This window comes from Plecotus auritus (genome assembly GCF_963455305.1).
Source record: "Plecotus auritus genome assembly, chromosome: 2".
NCBI classification, from domain to species: domain Eukaryota; kingdom Metazoa; phylum Chordata; class Mammalia; order Chiroptera; family Vespertilionidae; genus Plecotus; species Plecotus auritus.
In genome coordinates, this window is record NC_137771.1 from 207,529,253 (window position 1) to 207,545,021 (window position 15,769).

Sequence of the window (15,769 nt, forward strand, 5' to 3'; positions counted from 1 at the left end):
GGAAGGCTGGTGGGCAGCACACTGAGCCCCTTTTCTTCGGAGACCCCAGGAGATGAATTAACATGACTGTCACCACCCCACAGTAATAAAACTCAGCCACCCACACCCTGTCCATATATAACTTGACACAGGGCTCAATCTCCCCATCTTGTTCTTACCAATCCCAAGCAAATGAAACAAAAGGCTTGCTAGAAACGTGTGAGCTTACTATAAGCTTGCCAGGCTGCTGATGGCATTAGCTTTTCCGAGAAAGGAAGCAAATTGGAAGGTGCCTTTTGACTTTCAAAAGAAATGAACGATTATTGTCTTTTTGTAAAATGTGACCAAACAACTTTTCCTTAAATTAGTATCTTACGAAGACCAACATTCAACCAGGACTTTGGCCATTTCAGATCATTCTCAAACTCTGGCCAATTGCAAAGGAACGTGGTGCTTGGGTTTTAAAGCATTGCTGAAATGTTTCTTCAACATCAATACCTTTGTCAACCTTAGTAGTTCACCATTCACCTTTGGTGATTTTGTACCTTTTATAAGTATATTAGATAATATTATATGTAATTCTCTATACACACTGGTTCTTGCAGATTGTCTTACTTCCTGATTATTTCTAAACCATACGAAAGGTTTTGAGTACCACTGCGAAAGCACCAAGCCATGGCACCATGCATCAGAACATAGACAATGTGAATTTGCATTTCTCATAGGCACCATGTTGCCTTATTTTTACATAGACTACAATGGTAGTAAAGATCTAAATTCCATTTTTGTCTTCATATTCATCACAAGCAGGCTCAAAAACAGCAATAAAATATGAGTGTGTGTGTGTGTGGGGGGTACACATACATTTTGGTTAGGAGATTTCTAGAAATCTGGTCTCTGCCTCCAATTTTGTTTTTAACTATCTCCTATCAATTATAGGGTGGTAAAGAAGGTTACGTTTGTTTGTATTTACATTTTGTTAAGAAATCCTTGAGATTTCCATGCAAAGGCTTATGGAATAGCTTGCTGTATTCTTACATGTTTGTCTTAAAGACCAGAACTTCTAAGTCCTGCTGGATAATGTAAGTACCAGTTCAAACACCAGTAGGCCCATCAGAAGCCATTCATCCTGTGACATTTGTTCTAAACCCCACACCAGAGAGAGGACTTCTCTTTCATGTGGTCTGGCAGCGAGTGATCCAGGAAGCTCTACGTTATTCTCCAGTGAGATGCCCCATTTGATCAGCCTTTCAGAGCCCTCTGCGGAAATGATCAGAGACTTACTAGTACAGTGGGACCAGACAAGATATTTTTATATTCGTATTCCGGAGAAGTCTCTGAGTGTTGGCAGAGTTGAATAGCTTTTCTTTGGTGATGCTATGTGCTCATTTCCTTTTCCCAAATGTGGACTCTATTTTGGTTCTAAGTATGAGGTTGATATTTGAAAACTCTCCGTGAATCACTTAGTAACAAGTGACCTCATGCTACTAAATTTCTTTGGAAGCATCTTGTTAAAATTGAATCCTAGGCTAATTGCTATTTTCTTCAAGTGAGAAATAATCATCTTTCACTCTAAACCAATTGATTTTGGCATATTAGATGTGAAATGGTGGCCTAAAAATATAAAACTACTAATTGTTTCCTGTCAAATAGGGAAAAATAAAAGTTATTTAACTTACTTTCCACCCCAGTAGAGTTTGGTTGTTATGACCAGGCTGGACCTCCTGTATGTTAAACAGACAAACACACACAGAGAAATATTAAATAAATCATACTGGCATATTATTATTATAACAGCCAAAAAATTTATTGTACCACACATTTTTAAAAAATTGGCAAAGAGATAAATTTGTTAATGCACATCACCAAAATGTGAGAACAAAGAAGCTAGTGAGCAGGGACTTGAAGTCAGATCCCAGAAGAAGAGGTTGAATAGAAGTGATCTTTACCAGGAGGGGCTAGAGGAGGCTGAGGGCTGTGACAGCAAATAGGTGAGTGGGTGGTGGCAAAGTGAAGGGAAGGGTGGCATGGAGGGTCACAAATAGTAAATGAGAAGGGTAAGTGAAAGGACTAACTGATGGATTGCTATAGGATCTCAAACAAACAGCCACCCACTAACACTTACTTAGCATATGATATAACCTGAATTGAGTGTGAACTTTCCTAGGGGGTAAGTCCACCCTCCAAGGACCATAGACCTAATGGCTCTGAGTTACTACCCTTTCTAATCATCACATTCACAGGCAGGACTTGACTACATGGAAATATGAATAATGAAATAAATTATAATAGTCAATAAGTGGGAATGAAATTTTAATGGAAATGGGTGTCATTTTAATGGAAATGTTATTTTAGGAAAACAGTTAAAAAATCCTTAACTCAAAGTTTTACCACCTTATTCTTAAGGGAATATAATGTGGAAATCTTGTTAGCAAATGTATTACTTTTTCAAAATCACACTCACAGGGAGGAAATGCCATTATGATCATGGAAAAGGAAATATGTCTTGAGAACTATAGTCATGAAATTTAAAATTCAGAGGTAGATCTCAGTGTAATTTAATTTCTCCAGGTATGTAATTCAATTGAACTCGCCTAGAAAAAAATAATAATTTGTGATTCAAAGGTTAAGACCAAACTTTGGGAATAGTTGAAGTAAGGCATTTATAATTTCATCAGCTGTAGCGGCAACACCTCAGGGCCCTCAGGTATAAAAGCCTAGCCTGATGAATGATAACCAATGAGAGACGATAGTAACAAGTCTGACAACTTGGCTGCAACAAGAAAAATTCATAGAAAATGTCAGCAACCGCATCCCACTGAAGTTAATTCCCTGAAAAGTAATGTGAATCACTGTAATGGAAGGTCTACAGATATAAGCATCTGGGGATCACACACTCCAGAAGAGCTGATGCACTTTCCAGGTTGATCCATCAATCGCAGGATAACTACTGTAGTAGTGATCTGCTGGGGGAGCCAGGTCTCCTTTAGCAAACATTTTCAGAGCTTCAACAAAAGGCTGGATGGAATAGTATAAAAAATAAATGCAGCCCTCTTGATTATTCAGAGCATGTGGACCTGCAAAAGCTGCACATTCTACTCAAATAGTACTCCCATAGATTCACTTATTCTTCCAAAATTAGGCTTTCTGTAAAATGTTTGGCTTACGTGGGTGTGCACACTAATGTTAATATTCAAAAACATGAGCAGACAGCAACCTGGCAAATTTTCACTGACCTCATGGAGGCATTTAGAGTGGGTGGAGAATGATAACATGAATGTTTTACTTTGATATAGCACAGGTTACAGAAGACATTTGCTCACCTTATGTCACTTTATCAGCATGACATTTAGGGGCAGGTATGACATCCGTTTTAGAGGTGGAGAAATTGAGATTCAAAGAAGTGAAGTAACCTGTCCTGGACAGCACAGTTAGCAAGTGGTGGCACTGGGAGCAGAAGCCAAGTATGCTCTAGTTGAAATTGCTTGTGTGCTTCAATGATACAGTTTATCTTTTCACCGGTTTTCTGGGGGTAGTGGTGAATGGATATCAATATTCTGTGGCCTGGTGATAGCTTAAGCTTTTATTTGCAAGACTGAAAGGCAGTGTGTGAAAGTGCATGTTAATCACTTCCTTTAGGCATATAATAGGCTCCACAAACTATGGAGCTTGATGGCTAAATGTCCTCTTGGCGTCCAGGTGGGAAAGAGCCACGGCACTGACTCCTCCCCTCCTTCCTCAGGTGGACTCTGTCAGCCTATCCCTGCTGCAGATCTCACTGGACTGCTAGTGGACTCATCCCCAAGGTCTCTGTCATAGGTTGGATTGTGTCCCTCAAAAATATATGTTATTAAAGTCCTAACCCCAGTGTCTCATAATGTCAGCTGACTTGAAAACATGTAGTTAGTTAAATTAAGTTGAGGTCACACTGGAGAATCCAGTATGACCGGTGTGCTCATAAGAAGACACACAGACACATAGGAAGGGAGAATGCCAGGTGATGATAGAGGCAGATGTTGAAGAGCTGTATGTGCACCAAGAGGCACCAACATTTGCCATCAAGAACACCAGAAGCTGGAAGAGGCAAGGAATGATTTTACCCAGAGCTTCAGAGGAACGTGGCTCTGCCCAAACCTTGATTTTGGATTTCTGGCCTTCAGAAGTGTGAAATAATACATTTCTGCTGGTTTAAGCCATCCAGGTTGTGGCACTTTGTTACGGCAGCTCTAGGAAATGGATACAGTCCCTGTTTGGGTAGTAGTGGATGGACCAGCACACTGAGTGGGCAGGTAACTCAGGCAAGATGGAGGACTGGGTGGGAACATGAATATGTTTCCATATTTAAGGATGAATATGGTTCTTTCTTAACAGACTTACAATCCCTGGAGTTGGGGAGGAAGAGAAGTGAGAGGGAGAAAGTAGGTCACCAAACTTTATTTATTGACAACTTCATAAATTTCTGGTTTTCTATTTCACAAGGCCCTCTATTCCTACCAAACATTTCTCTAAGAGTGAGGAGTAAGCAGCCCTAAAGAATACATGGAGCTCTCCTCCATCCTTCTAGCTTCCCCTCCAGACTGAGTTTAAATGCTTTGTGGAAAGGCATAATGAAATCAGTCTTGAGCTATACTCTGTGAGAATGTCCCTTTTTCCTAGACTAAATTTTATACAATCTGTGTACATGTATGGGTGCAGTGTTCTTTGCACTGTCGCACTGATACTATTGAATTGTTATTCATTTGGCCGTCAGCAGAGATTATACCAGAGCAGAAGAGAAACCCAAACTTGTCCAATGGTCTTTGTTGGGCTTTGCCTGATTCTGTACTCATGCTGGGGAGAAGGGGGTATTGGGGCTGACACACATAGTGAAATGTAGGAGGATTGTCCCCCTGCCCCCAAATGTTATGGCATCTGTTGTTACCACTGGCTTTGGCTACAGAAGGTGATTGAATGGGATGTGACCCCCCAGACAACAGAGCTCCCCAGACACAGGAGAGACACTGGAAGATAAGAAAGCTTTGGGGTATTTATCCCAAGGTCTTCTTATTTCATCATCTCTTTGCATTCAGAGTTGGTAATAAAATGAACAATGAACATAAATACATGTGTATATACAATCAGCCTCCTGTCATCTGGCTTCCTTTACCAAATTATCCTAAATGGCAGTCAGAAGCCATGAAAATGTCCCTTTCTTTTATTGACAAATACCTCCTAAACATTCCCTCCTTCTTGGCTTAACCCCATGGTAATTCTTTGTGAAGGTGTTAAAGACTAGTCAATAAGTTTTGAAGCACAAGTAATGAACTTGCTGGTATTTATTTTCAAAACTCTGTAAATCAACTAAGAGTTGACTTCTTTTTGGACAACCTTTTGGTCAGCTGCCATCCAATTTTATTTTCCCTTCTCTGGTTATAAAATAACGTCAATCTTTTTAAAGGCAAGTAAATTACGGTGATGAATGCATTACCTCCAGCCTTTCTTCTTGATGATGCTCCCCAGAATCACTTCAGCCCTGGAGGGGAACACAGACAGTGTCTTAGGGTACAGTGGCCTGGAAATGCAAGAGTCAATGCAAAACACCAGAGCCATTCCTTGTTTGAACTCTCAGGTCCTCCATGTCCCTAAAAATAGAAGCTGCTCTCGGCTGGCAGCACAGTTTCCCTGTTTCTGCTTGTGCCTGCAGAATCCCGCTCCAGAGCATCGCAGAGGCACCTGCCAAATCCTTTCAAGCTGGCAGGAGACCACCTGTGGTCCTGACACTAAGAAACAGTGCAATCATTTGGCAGTTTGGTGTTTTTAAACCACTGATCTCATCTCTAAATGTCCTGCTTGGCTGTGTCCCAAAGGGTAGTCAAGGTTTTGCTTCTATTTGCTATGGCTTCCAATTATGACCTGGGAGGACAACGAGAGCTCACATTGTTTAGAAAGACAATATCGACTCCTAGGAGATCTTGCAGGATAAAAGTACCCACGTGTGGGTTTAGAAGACTCAGATGTAGGGGCTGCAGAAGCAGTGGCCCACATAGAGAATGTCCTGGGTTCCAGTGACAAGCATTGTCATAGACGCAGGACATAAGGAGGTGTAGAGAAGTGTTCTCCCTGCACCTAAGGCTGGGTCATGGAGAGGTATATTGAGGACATACCCACTGTCCTATCCCCGTCTTCCTAGCCCAGCTGAGACCCAAGCTTGAGGAGACTAAAGCTATTTTCTAGGCCCCTCCCAGTAAGACCAATTCTGCTCTGTGAGGCTTTGTGAGTGGGGACATCAATGGAATTAGCACTTTGTCCACTAGGGCAGTGGTCAGCAAACTCATTAGTCAACAGAGCCAAATATCAACAGTACAACGATTGAAATTTCTTTTGAGAGCCAAATTTTTTAAACTTAAACTTCTTCTAACACCACTTCTTCAAAATAGATTCACCCAGGCCATGGTATTTTGTGGAAGAGCCACACTCAAGGGGCCAAAGAGCCGCATTTGGCTCGTGAGCCGCAGTTTGCCGACCACGGCACTAGGGTCCTATAGATGGGAGTCATTACTAATCACTGTGCGTCTTGACTGAAAGTTCTGTCTCTGTTGGAGTGTATTTGGGGGCCTGGCAATAGGCCACGATGCAGTTAGCTATGGAGCACACCCCAAATAGACATGGGCTGAATGTTGCACAGTGTTCTTAGTGTTCTTTTCTTCCTCCCCTCCTGTCTCTCTGATGGTTGCCTTTTGCAATCTTGCTTTTCACAGTGGGAACAGATCTCAGTTACACACTGACAAATCAAACAGTAATTAACCAGAACTGATTCTTCCTCACAGGAGGAATACAAACAGAACTCTTTACACACTTGTTTACCACTCTTCCCCTTTTTCAACCTTAGCCCCATTCGGTATTCATTAGGATTCAACAAAAGAAGAAAACACGGAGAAAGGGTATGATGTTGAAAGGAGCATGGCCTTATCTATTTCATTTTCTCTCCTTGGACTCAACAGAAAACATCAGGAATGTGGGCTCTGAACCTCCTAAGAGGGTCCTTAAACATTTACACCTGCCCTTGAGAAGGAGGAAACCCACGCAAGGAAAATACACTTGGACCAGGCAACGATGAACCTGCTTCAGCGTGGCTAGCATTTTGATTGTGATTCTCACCCAGGGTGGGGTGGGAATTAGGCCGGCAGGTGACCATGCACCGCAATCCTGTTAGAAAATTGCAGAGCAGCTCAAGCAGCTGTCCAGCTACTTAGTGCCTTTCAGTTCCTGGAGCTGCATCCACGTTCACAGTAGGAGGGCAAGGGGTTCCCGTTCTGCTCTAAAATGTGCTTGTTGTGCTGGAACCTGGAGGACATGGACCTTGGGGCTCACATGAGGGCACATTACCCAGGTGTTCTGACTTAGCAGTGAGCCCTGTCCTAGAGCCCAAGCCTTCTCTGGGGTCCATGGGAAGGTTGTAGCTAGATGGGACTTCTCCAGCAAAAGAAGTAAGGCCTCTTTCAGCCCCCTCTGTCCTCAGAGTGGGTTTGAAATACCCTCTTATAAAAGACTAGAGGCCCAGGGTGGGGTCCCTCGGCCTGGCCAGCAATTGGGGCCATTGGGGCAGTCTTGCCCAGTCCTGATCAGGTGATCCCAGGGGGAGGGACAGCGGGAGATTGGCTGGCAGGGGCAGGGTGGGGGAGGAACCACAGGAGGTTGGCCAGCCCAGGCCATGGGAGGTTGGCTGTGAGAGCGCATTGACCACCAGGGGGCAGCTCCTGCATTGAGTGTCTGCCCCCTGGTGGTCAGTGTGCATCATAGTGACCGGTCAACTGGCCCTATTGATCACTTAGGCTTCTATATGTATAGATATTGGATTTTGGTATCTTTAAGGATCCTTCTTTAATCTCTGATCTACCTGTAATGCTATGTGGAGGAACAAGCCTGCAAACAGGAGAATCAGTTCCTGCTTCCCTCTGAAGAGGACGGCCTAGTTTCCCGCGAGGGTCGAGGATCGAGGGTTGAGGAACTATGAAATGTAGTTATGAAGTAACCACCACATTGGAATCTGCTCCTTTATTTGCTCTCATATTTTGAACTAATATTTATTGATCTCCACTGCCACCACTCTGGGCCCAGCCGCCTCTGCCCCTCATGTAGACCAAAGCAATTGCTTCCAGCCCATTTTTCATACAGGTGCCAGAGGTGGGAAGATTTGGGTGGGCAGAAGGGACCAGAGATGCCCTGGTGATGGTGGTGGAGGGAGGGGGAAAAGTGGTGCCATAACAGGTATGGCAAGGATAGAACCTTCTCACCCGCATGTCAACAATGGTTAGGGCAGAGTCCCATGGCTCTAGAAATGCCACTTGAGGGACACAAACAGGTACCGACTTACTTTCCAGCAGCGTAGACCTCGGCAGTATCAAAGAGATTAACTCCACTTTCATAGGCGATCGTCATCAGCCGTTCAGCAACCTGCAAGAGGATGCATTTAGTCAGAAAAGCCAAATACTTTTTAAACCTGGGAAGCAATTTTGAATCCTTTAATGGTCTTTAAGAACATGGAAGTTTCCCTAACCACAGCTTGTTTTTCTCAGTTGTAGTAAAGAAAGAAAACCAGAATTTCAGCTAGCCTATCGAGGGTGGATGCATCTTCCCCTGAGACATAGCCGGGCACTGAGGAACTTCCCTCAGCGCTGGGATCCAGCAGCCCTAGGGAGCTCAGTGAGGTGGATAGATCGTTGCTCACTCTGCTTGGAAGGCCGGGTTTGGCATTCTCTTTAGCACCGTAATTTCTCTGACACAGAGGGTCATTTGTTTTGCAGCTGACTCCATTTCTTCTCCTTTCTCTAAGCCAATGGGTGTGGCACCTGGGTGACTTGTGAGTTAAAAGTTTGGACCTGTTTTCCTCAAAACTTAGCAGACTGTTTTGATGAATGAAAGGTTAGACAGAACTGTGACTGTTTTAACTCAGCAAAACCCCAGACACCATCAGAGTGGCCAGCCAGCCGAATCCACAGGACAAGCAGAGGAGGGAGTAGGGCACAGGGACCCAGCTCCTCACTGTCAGCCTGAAAACACATCTCCGGGCTCTGGTCCGCTCCTTTGTGCTGCTGATGCAAGTGGCAAGTGTGACAAGAGAATGGGGGTAGCTATAAATGACAGCTTGAGGGACAGCCATTGAGGAATAGCGATAAAGAGAGGTGGAGAGGGGCCATTTTTTAAAACTTTGATTTATTAGTCAATTGGGAAATTACACAAATAATTAAAATTGATTTTTCCATTTATGCTTTTGATTGTGGGCTGAAGTGCTTCATCAGCATTTCCAAGATAAACTACTTTCCTATTTTTAAAATTGGCCGACCAAGAAAATTATTAGGCTAGCACAATGGAGTCCCTGCAAATCCTTTAGGAAAAAAGCAGCAAAAGTACTATTTCTACTTTTAATTTACCCCAAGTAGAGATTAAAAGTTAAGACAAGCATAGTTTTCCCCATCATGACTGTTCTGTGTTTAAGAAATTACTGTGCTTGTATTATAATATTAACCTTGTGCCATGTCACCTGACATGCTGATGGACTGTTATTGGAAAACATAAATAATGAATCTTATATAGAGAGAAATTTTTTTTTAATTAGAGAGAAATTTTAAGGTAAGATGGAGACTCCTAGATGGAGAGTTGGACTAAATGATTGCTGAGATGTTTCCCAACCATAGCATTTGAAGACCTCAACGTGAAGCAATGAAATCACTGAACTAAGTCAGAAGACTGAATTCTGGTCCTGAGTGTACCATGTACTGGATAAATACACTTGGCCAAGTCATTTGACCTCTCTGTATTTCAGTTTCTTCATCTGAAAAACAAGGGTGATTCTGTTCAGGTCCCCCATGGAGCCCAGAGGCTCACCTCCCCTTTTCTTCCTCTGCAGGTATCATCCTCATTGAGGCCTAGGATTCATATAGCTCTCTTACTACCAAAGGAATATAGGACCAAGAGAATCCCTAGGAAATGGAGTGGGGCCCACTGATTGAGTCAACTCTGACGCTTACTCTTGGTCTACCCTCCAGGGTGAAAGTCAAAATAATTTTTTCCTTTATTGGTTAAGCCCATTTGAGTTGAGTTTATTGGTACCTGCAATTGAAAGAACCCTAACTACTTTACTGATGAGAAAATGTAAGTAAAACTCTGAAAATTAAGTGCTATAAGATGATAACACACTCTTACCATTATTTAAAAATACTATTCATATGAATAACATCTATTTTGGTTTTATAATGAAGCCAAATCATCTTTGGGAGGCACCTCACAGGGTTATTTAGTTTCAAGTTTGAAAAATTTTGATGAGATCCCTGTCCAGTGGCTATTTAATATATGGTAGAACTATCCTAGTAATGGGGACATCATCCCTTCCAGAGGCAACACTGATGATTGCGTCACCCAGCACATAATGGTGTGGTCATCCCAGGATCCCATGTTTGTATTTGCTTTGTGCTGAGCTCATCCAAAGCCAGAGAGAAAGTGGGAAAATCTAAGGAGGTGAATTTATTGCTATTGGCTTACATTTTTGCCATGTGGAAATATTTGAGCTCCAGCAATTCAGCCACTGGTGTGACTGGTCTACCTGTGCCTCCCTTCCTTCTCCTTGCTGGCATTCTCTCTGCAGGGACCTGGGGGGAAGCCACAGCTCTCTCTGGAAGGAGAGTAGATATTGTCTGATCTGTATCTGAGGTGAGAGCTGCTCCAACCACTCATGACAACTTCATTGTGCAGTTTTTAGAATCATAATTTTGAAATGATTCATTTCAGAGGCCAGCCATGCACACTCTGACTTAGGCAAGCTGGGCCTCCTCCACACATCCTACCTGATACCAGTCAGAGGGCCCTGTGATGCCCAGATGCTCCTTCAGAATTGAAGGGCTTATTCCCATAGCTGCTTAGGAATCCTGGCCTTCAAGTTATCAGCCCGCTCTGGAAATTGCACTTGGCTAAAGAGAATCGCCTAGCCCAACATCAAACCTACTTCCCAGAGCAGCCTCTATCCAATGGTTGGTCGTACAAGAGATGTAAATGCTCAGTCATTTTGCCCCAACTTGGGACAATCCTACATGGCCATCTCAGCTTTGGAGCTCCCAGTGGGGTCAACTGAGGTCACTGTTGAGACTGCATCATGCCTCAGTTTCACTGTCTACCCAATTCTGCTTCCTTCTCTGCCATGTGTTGATTCTGAGATCACTTCCTAATACTGTTCTGCATGTAATCTACATCTCAGAGTCTGCTTCTCAAGGAATCCCCTATGTGACAAGCTTTCTATGGTGACCTATGCCCAATACTAGGAACAGGCATTCAGACAGTTAAGAATATGTGGATAAGATTCCTCCCCCTGGATCTATAAACGAATGCTAGTGACCTTGGGAGCTGGGTAAAGATCCCCAGGCCCCCAAGCTTCTGTTTAGGAATGATAGTAAGAACTACCTTTATAAATGACTTGTTCTGGGACAGGTACCAGGCTCAACACATTATAGGTAACTAGAGGCCCAATGCGCACGAAATTGTGCATGAGTAGCTCACTTCCGCTTGCCTCAGCTGGCTGCCCCACCCATCGCCGCTAGTAGCTCGCACCCCGCCTGCAGTGAGAGCCGCTGCTTGTTTGGTCATGACGGCCACAGGCCTTTTATTAGTATAGATTCTTAATCCCTTCACCTTTTTCACCCAGTTCTCCACCCTCCCTCTCCTCTGGCAACCATCAATCTATTCTCTGTATCTATGAGTCTGTTTCAATGTGTTTATTGTTATTGTTGTTGTTGTTCTTTAGATTCCACATATGAGTGAAATTATATGGTAATGAGCTTTCTCTGAGTTACTATAATTTTCTCTAGGTCCACCAATGCTGTTATAATGGTAAGGTTTCATATGAAAATGTTCATTAAATGCAATGATAAGCATATAACTATGATAAGCACTGTTTTTGAATTGTAAACAAAAATGTAAAGGAATGTAATGAGTGTCTGCCATTTATTGAGTGTCTGCTACCTACTAGTCAAAGGGCTATATAAATGTCTTACATGTATAACATGGTTAATTCTTTCTACAGATCTTGAAGGTCCACATTATTATCCCATTTTACACAGGAGAAACTGATACTCAGAGCAATTGGATTAACTTGTCCAAGCTGGGATGACCAACTGTCCTGGTTTGCCCTGATCTGAGAAACCCACTGCTAAAATGAGAAAGTCCATGCCAATTGGGACCAGTTTGATCACCCTAGATGGAGCTAAAACAAACAACAGCAATACAATCTTTCTAATCTTTCTATAAAGTGTCTAATATTCATTCCAAACTGGTTCCTTCTTCCTATCTACTGAGCTTGCACATATAATGCATTGACAGTCTCAAGGATTAATAGTCGAAATGTGAAAAATACAAGAATCAAGATAAAATTGAAAATAATACTTGAGTCAATCTTAGCCATTTCCCATGATTAAAGTAATCCTTGTAAAATGCCAGAAACTCAGGCAGAATACTCCTACCACAGAGCTCTCTCTGCATTTTCTTTGATCAGCATAATGGAAGACAAAAGTAACTTACCTCATCTGAAATTTGACCTCCAAATGTCACCCATGTTCCTAGAAAAGAATAAATATTTTTACATTATTTACAACATAATCATTTTTCTAATATTGTGTATAATAAGAGGAAACAATTTTTCTTACAACAAGACTATTTCAACAGGTTGTTCATGAAGGTACCTGGATGAGGGAAACCTGGGGGCTGAAGTCCAGCCCAGCCTCCTCCTCTCACTAAGTCATCCAGCAGGAGTCTGTATCCCCCTGGAGGAGAGAATGCCCTTTCTTCATTCATAGGTACCATATATGCAAAGGACTGCCCAGTCTTTTTTTTTTTAATTTCTTTATTGATAAGGTATTACATATGTGTCCTTCTTCCCCCATTACCCCCTTCCATCCCCCCCAACTCATGCCCTCACCCTCCCTGTTGTCTGTGTCCATTGGTTAGGCCCATATGCATGCATACAAGTCCTTTGGTTGATCTCTCCCTCTTACCCCCACCCTCCCCTACCTTCCCTCGGAGGTTTGATGGTCTGATCGATGTTTCTCTGTCTCTGGAACTGTTTTTGTTCATCATATTATGTTGTTCATTATATTCCATAAATGAGTGAGATTATGTGACACTTATCTTTCTCTGACTGGATTATTTCACTTAGCATAATGCTCTCCAGTTCCATCCATGTTGTTGCAAATGGTAGGAATTCATTATTTTTTAGCACAGCATAGTATTCCATTGTGTAGATGTACAACAGTTTTTTAATCCACTCATCTGCTGATGGGCACTTAGGCTGTTTCCAAATCTTAGCTATGGTAAATTGTGCTGCTATGAACATAGGGGTGCATATATCCTTTCTGATTGATGTTTCTAGCTTCTTTGGATATATTCCTAGAAGTGGTATCAAATGGGAGTTCCATTTTTAGTTTTTTTAGGAAACTCCATACTGTTCTCCACAGTGGCTGCACCAGTCTGCATTCCCACCAGCAGTGCACCAGGGTTCCTTTTTCTCCACATCCTCACCAACATTTGTCATTTATTGATTTGTTGATGATAGCCATTCTGACAGGTGTGAGATGGTACCGCATTGTTGATTTGCATCTCTCAGATAATTAGTGACTTTGAGCATGTTTTCATATGCCTCTTGGCCTTCCTTCTGTCTTCTTTGGAAACGTTTCTATTTAGGTCCCTTGCCCATTTCTTGATTAAATTATCTTCCTTTTGTTGAGGTGTATGAGTTCCCTGTAAATGTTGGAGATTAAACCCTTATCAGTGATAACATTGGTAAATATGTTCTCCCATGTAGTGGTCTTTCTTGTTGTTTTGTTGATGGTTTCTTTTGCTATGAAAAAGCTTTTTATTTTGATGTAGTCCTATTTGTTTATTTTCTCTTTAGTTTCCATTGCCCTAGGAGCAGTATCAGTGAAGAAGTTCCTTCGGCATATGCTTGTGGATTCCTCTAGTATTTTTATGGTTTCCCGTCTTATGTTTAAGTCCTTTATCCATTTTGAGTTTATTTTTGTGTGTATGGTGTAAGTTGGTAGTCTAGTTTCATTTTTTTGCATGTATCTGTCCAATTTTCCCAACACCATTTGTTGAAGAGACTGTCTTGACTCCATTTTATGTTCATGCCTCCTTTGTCGAATATTAATTGGGCATAGTGGTTTGGGTCGATTTCTGGGTTCTCTATTCTATTCCATTGATCTATATGTCTGTTCTTGTGCCAGTACCAGGCTGTTTTGAGAATAGTGGCTTTGTAATACAGCTTGATATCTGGTTTTGAGATCCCACCTACTTTGTTCTTCTTTCTCAGGATTGCTGCAGCTATTCAGGGTCTTTTTTTTATTCCAGATGAATTTTTGGAGAGTTCGTTCTAGGTCTGTGAAATATGCCGTTGGTATTTTAATGGGGAGTGCATTGAATCTATAGATTGCTTTGGGTAGAATGGACATTTTGATGATGTTGATTCCACCAATCCATGAACACGGTACGTTCTTCCATCCGTTTATGTCTTCCTCTATCTATTTTTTCAGTGTCCTGTAGTTTTTTGCATATAGGTCTTTTACATCTTTAGTTAAGTTTATTCCTAGGTATCTTAATTTTTTTGGTATGATGGTAAATGGGATTGCTTTTTTAGTCCCTCTCTCTGTAAATTCACTATTGGTGTATAGAAATGCCATAGATTTCTTGGCATTAATTTTGTATCCTGCTACCTTGCTAAATTCATTTATTAAGTCTAATAATTTTTTGATGGAGTCTTTAGGGTTTTCTATGTACAGTATCATGTCATCTGTGAATAAGGACAGTTTTACTTCTTCTTTTCCAATTTGGATACCTTTTATTCCTTCTTCTTGTATGATAGCAATGGCTAGTACTTCCAGTACTATGTCGAACAGGAGTGGTGAGAGAGGGCATCTCTGTCTTGTTCCTGTTATTAGGGGAAATGGTTTTAGTTTTTGTCCATTGAGTGTGATGCTGGCTATGGGTTTATCATATATGGCTTTTATGATGTTAAGGTATGATCCTTCTATTTCCACCTTGCTGAGAGTTTTTATCAAGAAAGGGTGTTGGATTTTGTCAAATGCTTTTTCTGCGTCAATTGATATGACTATGTGATTTTCCCCCTCAATTTGTTTATGTGATGTATCACGTTTATTGATTTGCGGATATTGTACCATCCTTGAATCCCTGGTATAAATCCTACTTGGTCATGGTGTATGATCTTTCTCATGTATTGCTGGATCCGATTTGCTAGGATTTTGTTGAGTATTTTGGCATCTATGTTCATGAGGGATATTGGCCTGTAATTCTCTCTCTTTCATTGTGTTGTCTTTATCTGGTTTTGGTATTAGGGTGATGCTGGCTTCATAGAATGAGTTTGGAAGTGTTCTTTCCTCTTAATTTTTTGGAATAGTCTGAGGAGGATAGGTTTTAGTTCTTCCTTGAATGTTTGGTATAACTCTCATGTACAGCCATCTGGCCCCAGGCTTTTGTTTGCTGGAAGCTTTTTGATGATTGCTTCAATTTCTTCCATAGTTATTAGCCTACTGAGATTTTTATAATCTCCCTGATAGAGTTTTGGAAGGTTGTTATTTTTCTAGGAATATGTCCATTTCCTCCAGGGTGTCTGGTTTGTTGGAATAGTTGTTCATAATATTTTTAAACAATCCTTTGTATTTCTGTGGGGTCTGTTGTTATTTCGCCTCTCTCATTTCTGATTTTGTTTATTTGAGTCCTCTCTCTTTGCTTCTTGGTGAGCCTGGCTAGAGGTTCA

The 15,769-nt window shown here is 41.8% G+C and overlaps 1 protein-coding gene across 1 annotated transcript in view; it reads right to left on the bottom strand.

Moving 5' to 3' along the window:
- KCNAB1 (potassium voltage-gated channel subfamily A regulatory beta subunit 1) overlaps positions 1-15,769 on the bottom strand; it is a 223,140-nt gene that overhangs the window by 60,492 nt on the left and 146,879 nt on the right. The window contains exons 3-6 of the mRNA XM_080657831.1: positions 12,523-12,560; positions 8,333-8,412; positions 5,447-5,491; positions 1,659-1,703 (exon numbers count right to left, since the gene is read on the bottom strand). Of these exons, the coding sequence (XP_080513957.1) occupies positions 1,659-1,703; positions 5,447-5,491; positions 8,333-8,412; positions 12,523-12,560 (208 nt within the window). The remainder of the gene's footprint in view (positions 1-1,658; positions 1,704-5,446; positions 5,492-8,332; positions 8,413-12,522; positions 12,561-15,769) is intronic.